Source organism: Camelina sativa, chromosome 11 (genome assembly GCF_000633955.1).
Source record: "Camelina sativa cultivar DH55 chromosome 11, Cs, whole genome shotgun sequence".
Taxonomy (NCBI): Eukaryota; Viridiplantae; Streptophyta; class Magnoliopsida; order Brassicales; family Brassicaceae; genus Camelina; species Camelina sativa.
The window spans coordinates 45,699,971-45,705,970 of record NC_025695.1 but is presented as its reverse complement, the minus strand read 5'-3'; the positions used below and the strand labels follow the sequence as shown (position 1 = coordinate 45,705,970).

Here is a 6,000-nt window from a genome sequence, read left to right as displayed (position 1 = left end):
ATCCTCTGATACGATAGCTTTCTTATCAGTGTTTATAGAACTATCCATCCTACATTGCTCTAACTGTGGCAACTTTGATACCTCATGACCAGGTTGTCTAATAGAACCTTGATCACACCAACTACCAATCGCCATTGTAATATCGGGATGTTCATCCCTACAATTCATATCAATCCCCATGCGTGCAACACCATCCGACAAGTTTCTTACAATAGGGCCATCTTCTACAGCTTCATTTGCATCGTTAAATGAGTTCACAGTAGCTGAAGGCTTGTCAATGTCCCCGTCACCGTAGGAAGAGTCTAATGAACTGGATAACCTATTGCTAGTGGGATCTCTATCAAGTGGGGTAGTCCTCTTGGACCCGGAATCAACCACAACATTATGCTGCAAAGACTTCAGCACGCTAGGTTTGCTTTTGTCCACAACTATTTCGCTTTCTTCTTTGCGCGATGGTCTTTTAAGAACGTCACTAGAGGATACAGGCCCATGAGCTGCGTTTGCAACAACAGCGGAAAACGCCAAGTTTCCATTTACCGATGTTGATCTTTGCACATCAGAAGATCCATTTGAGGTAGCCGAAGTTGCTAAAGACTGCTGGTTTGCAATATGTGTCCCCCTGCAACAGAATTCCCTATTTTATCAGATTGACCAGTCGGAAATACTTCACATAAAAAGCATCAGGTTAAGACATACCATGACGCTGCAGCAGGGAGAGCAGTTGATCTGCTAGAGCTCCCACTCCCACTAGGAGGAGAATACCTGGGAGCACTTGCTGCATTCTGCTCATATAAAAATATATTGAGACATCAAATAATAAGCTCAGTAAACCAAAGAATTTTCATAGCTAGTCATGCTACAACATCATTTTAGTAATGAACTAGGATTAATAAATAAGAAATGCTTCAGATGTTTAGTATTTTCCGGTTTGTTTGGGCCGTTTAAGGCTTTCGAGAGTTTTTTAAGGCTAAACATCCTAGGAAATGGTTTGTAATCTACTCAGAAGTTAATAAAAAATATTATTGGAACACATGACTCAAGCCAAATAGAACGTAATGTCAAGTGAAAGTTGAGATTGAACTGAACTTACGGTTGAAGGAACCTTTACAACTGGTTTTGCAGAAGAAATGTCACTGGAATAAGCATCCAGTGGTGGAGGTAGTAAGCTCCCTGAACGGTGCTGCAGAGTATTTGTTGCTCCAGTGATTTGTTGAACTCTACTCCTTCAAAATTACTATAAGACTTAACTAATCATCCAAAAATACTAGAGCAACCATCATATTTTACATATACTAAGTAAAACGGATCCAGGAAACAGAACAATCATGATTCATGAATGCAAGAAGGAATTATAAAATTTTAGATGGTAAAAATTTACCTTGTATAAGCTGATATGACTTCATCTTTTGTGAAACTATCTTCTTGAGAACCAACCTCATGCAAATAGAGACAATCAGGATTGACGCATGCCTGAAATAAAAACATGCAATTCATAAGCCAAAAAGACAAAAATTTCAACATTTATCTGAAAAGAGGTAACCAAAAGAAGAACTCAGGGACTCAGCAAGCAGAACATAAATCCATTGGAGACATACCACATTTCTCAGCCATGCATGACAATACTTGGTTGTCCCAAAGCATGCCCTACAATATACATGAGTGAGAGTACACAATTATTAGGTGAATGCTTTCAGGTAGTTTCAGAAAATAAGAAAGCAAGTTAAAACTTACTTCAGTGATTTGCCATCCAAGACNATTAATAAATAAGAAATGCTTCAGATGTTTAGTATTTTCCGGTTTGTTTGGGCCGTTTAAGGCTTTCGAGAGTTTTTTAAGGCTAAACATCCTAGGAAATGGTTTGTAATCTACTCAGAAGTTAATAAAAAATATTATTGGAACACATGACTCAAGCCAAATAGAACGTAATGTCAAGTGAAAGTTGAGATTGAACTGAACTTACGGTTGAAGGAACCTTTACAACTGGTTTAGCAGAAGAAATGTCACTGGAATAAGCATCCAGTGGTGGAGGTAGTAAGCTCCCTGAACGGTGCTGCAGAGTATTTGTTGCTCCAGTGATTTGTTGAACTCTACTCCTTCAAAATTACTATAAGACTTAACTAATCATCCAAAAATACTAGAGCAACCATCATATTTTACATATACTAAGTAAAACGGATCCAGGAAACAGAACAATCATGATTCATGAATGCAAGAAGGAATTATAAAATTTTAGATGGTAAAAATTTACCTTGTATAAGCTGATATGACTTCATCTTTTGTGAAACTATCTTCTTGAGAACCAACCTCATGCAAATAGAGACAATCAGGATTGACGCATGCCTGAAATAAAAACATGCAATTCATAAGCCAAAAAGACAAAAATTTCAACATTTATCTGAAAAGAGGTAACCAAAAGAAGAACTCAGGGACTCAGCAAGCAGAACATAAATCCATTGGAGACATACCACATTTCTCAGCCATGCATGACAATACTTGGTTGTCCCAAAGCATGCCCTACAATATACATGAGTGAGAGTACACAATTATTAGGTGAATGCTTTCAGGTAGTTTCAGAAAATAAGAAAGCAAGTTAAAACTTACTTCAGTGATTTGCCATCCAAGACAAACCCATGAACAGCCTGAATGCAGCGAACAGCCTCTTCCTCTTTTCCATAAGTAATATATCTGGGACAGGAGAAATTTTTATCAGAAAAAAAAAAACAAAAAATTATAGCAAAAGGCAAAGAAATTTATGCTAAGAGGAAAGTTTTACGATAAGGGAAGTCTATACAGAGACGCACACACTGCATGTATTGTTTGGGAATTGTTGGATGACACCAGATGTTGTTCGGGACATGGAAACCTTTAGAACTTTTCCATACTGACCAAAATATTCTTTATGCTGGAGTAGCTGAAAAAAAATGGAAGGCTAGTTAAATAGCAATCCACAACAAAATGAATTAGAGGTTTGGATGAAACTTCACATACATCTTCATCTGCTAGATTAAGGGGCAACCCAACGATGTAAACAAGATTCCTTTGAATCACTCGCACACTGGTGAGTTGTTGCTTTCTTCCCTCAGAAGGTTTTGATTTAGACTTTTGGATCTTCTTGTGCGCCATGTTGCCTTCCGAGGCCAGACTGTGAAGAGGCAATAGACAAAAGCCATCAGCAAAAGAAAAAAAAAAAGATTTTCCCAGACTGAAAACTAAATTCGCCAAAAAGATAATGCATCATATACCTGTCACAATTAACAGTCATCCCTACAATCTTTTCTTTGTCATATGGAGTGCGACAAGCTGGACAACGCCCTTCTATTTGATCTTTCTCTGCCATGTCCACTATGTGATGCCAGCACCAAACACATATCTGAATCACATATCACAAAAATATTAACAGAACAAAAATCAATGGTCAATGAGGCTAGCACAAGATGTGCAAAATTCGACCACTGAGTCAATCCTTATCACATCTATTCTATTTCCGTGCTACGCAGATAAACCGTAGCAGAAACTTTGAGATACCAAGAAAATTAGATCGTAACCTAAGAGGCTTTGAGAAAGACGGGAGCTATTGAGCATTGCAATAAGCAAAAAACCTATTCTCCCTACTATGATACTCAGTTTCAAGACTAAGCAGTAACAAGTCAAAACACTTCTTAACAGAAAACAGAAGGTAGATGGAAATACCTGATAGCCGCATTTGCAAGGCTTCAACTGTTGATCAGTCAGGTCCATCTCTTCAGCACACAGTGGGCAGGTCTTCTCTCCATGGTCACTCATGTTGGCCTATAAGAGAAATTGAGATACATTAATCAACAATCCCACAAAACGTTTCTATAGATTCATAAAGCAACCAGATAAGATACAACTGCGCTGAAACCACAATCTCAACCACAGGCTAAATTGGCTAAAGTATGATAAGTATAGCATAGTGAAAATCAACAGAAGAAAATAAACTTTTTTTTTGATTTTTTTGCCGGAGACTAAATTTATCATCAGAAGAAAAGTCAATAAACATTCAGCATAATCCCAATCAAATCCTAGAATTATCATTCATATGTTAACTCATCTCATCAACGTTATCAAATGCCAAATCATAAAAATCTAAAATTTACTCTAAAAATTCAAACTTTCAGATCGAATACTAAGGAATATAACAATCAGAATATCTATATTAAAAAAAACAAATCTAAAATGAAGAACTCCAAAAAAATCGATCTGTGCATGCGCCGTGAGACGATTCAATTAAAGACGCGTCAACGGACAAAAAGTGAAAACCAATCGTTATGAAAAAAAAAAAGTCCAAAATCTCAATCACGATTAACGATCCAAACTAATAAACTCATGATCCCACAAAAAAAAAAACCCCCCACGGATTTAAAAAAAACACAGAATTAGGGTTTTGAGATTCAGCAGATTCAAACTCAACGAGAGAAAAAGGAAGGAGATTTCTCAATAAGAAGAAGAACACATACGATTCGAGAAGGATCGATTGAGATTGCAGAGGGAGGGAGGGAGATGGAAGAAGATTTGAGATGAGGAAAAAAGGAAGAAGCTCGAACGAGAGAGAGAGATATATGGATGGCTGTGATTTCTGGGGCGATGGCTTTTTTAACCTCTTAATTAATATTTTTATATATTTTTATTTTTTGTTGTCTGCTGCCAGATCCACGTTGATGTCTTGTTAAACTATTAAATAAAAAAGGGGGTTTTGAAACTTATTACCCTTCTTCGTTTTGTTGTTTTATTACTGATTTAGTCCGGTTCGGTTTTTGTTACTCGGTTGATTTTGGCCGGTTTTATGTTACTACCAAAATTACTCGACCACATGTAAAATCTTCTAGTCTTGGATTTTTTTTTAAGTTACCAAAAAAAAAAAAAATTACACAACCACATACAAGGAAGGGTATTTATAGCTATATGACTACATTTTTTTTTTTAAATTATCTACGTGAATAAATAAGTGACAACATCATATTATCACATTTTAGCTAACTTAAATCAAAATATATTTTGTATTAAGTATAATAGATATACAAACAAATTTTATGCTATTTAATTTTATGAATAATCAAACTACTTAATTTTATAATTAATTATATTTATGTTGGGCTAAAAAATGTTACATCGCTTTTTGTAGTTTGTGAAAGCAGTCCGAGTAGTCTTGATTATTGTATACTAACCGCTTGTTTCGTTGCGGTTATTCAATGCATAACACATCATTCTACAATGGTTTTCTTAGGTGCTAGTTTTTTTTCCTGAAAATAAAATCAAAATCATATTAATTTTGCAAAAATAAAATAAAAAAATTCACTGTATTTGAAGATTATATAATGGTTGTATTTGGTTTTGTAATATATTTTTAAAACAGCTTGAAAATTATTTGATTTTTCAAATGCAACCTCATAGTTCAATGTTCTCCAAATTTTGATGTACAATCTTCAAAATTAGAAAAAATAACTCGAGATACACTCCAAATAATGCAAATAAGAGTTTATTATTCACTCTCATTGAATCATTATTGTCCTTTGATGAAGAAAGAAAATATTAACTCAAGTTAATCAAAACATATATCTCATTATGTAAAGAATTGACATGTTTTTTTTGTAAACATGATATGTATATCAAGTAATCCGAATGAATAAAATTCATGATACCCTTTTTAGTTCATTTTAACCACAATATCATTACATTAAGCATACTAGATACAAATTTGTGTCATGTATGAACGAATTTTACGCTATTTAATTTATAAATTGTTATGTTATTTAATTTTTATGAATAGTTATAATAAAAAAAAATGTTGAAAAAATTACATAGTGGTTAAATTCATGTGCAACTCGTTTCTTACTATCAAAAACTGTTTTGGAATGTTTTAAACCTATCATATTTTAAACTTGAAAGTTTAATTATCTAATATACGAAAATTGAGTGGGTGGATAAGTTAATTTCAACTTTTGATAATAGATTTCATCATGCCATCAATTTAAACAAAGA

General features: G+C 34.4%; 1 protein-coding gene across 1 annotated transcript in view; it reads right to left on the bottom strand.

The window, feature by feature from the left end:
* The window catches only part of LOC104726614, a 10,622-nt gene extending 6,015 nt beyond the window's left edge, over nt 1-4,607 (bottom strand). The window contains exons 1-11 of the mRNA XM_019232129.1: nt 4,479-4,607; nt 3,691-3,789; nt 3,243-3,370; nt 2,989-3,142; nt 2,802-2,911; nt 2,602-2,685; nt 2,466-2,514; nt 2,249-2,340; nt 1,961-2,093; nt 697-782; nt 320-619 (exon numbers count right to left, since the gene is read on the bottom strand). Coding sequence (XP_019087674.1) covers nt 320-619; nt 697-782; nt 1,961-2,093; nt 2,249-2,340; nt 2,466-2,514; nt 2,602-2,685; nt 2,802-2,911; nt 2,989-3,142; nt 3,243-3,370; nt 3,691-3,783 — 1,229 coding nt within the window. The 5' untranslated portion in view covers nt 3,784-3,789; nt 4,479-4,607. The remainder of the gene's footprint in view (nt 1-319; nt 620-696; nt 783-1,960; nt 2,094-2,248; nt 2,341-2,465; nt 2,515-2,601; nt 2,686-2,801; nt 2,912-2,988; nt 3,143-3,242; nt 3,371-3,690; nt 3,790-4,478) is intronic.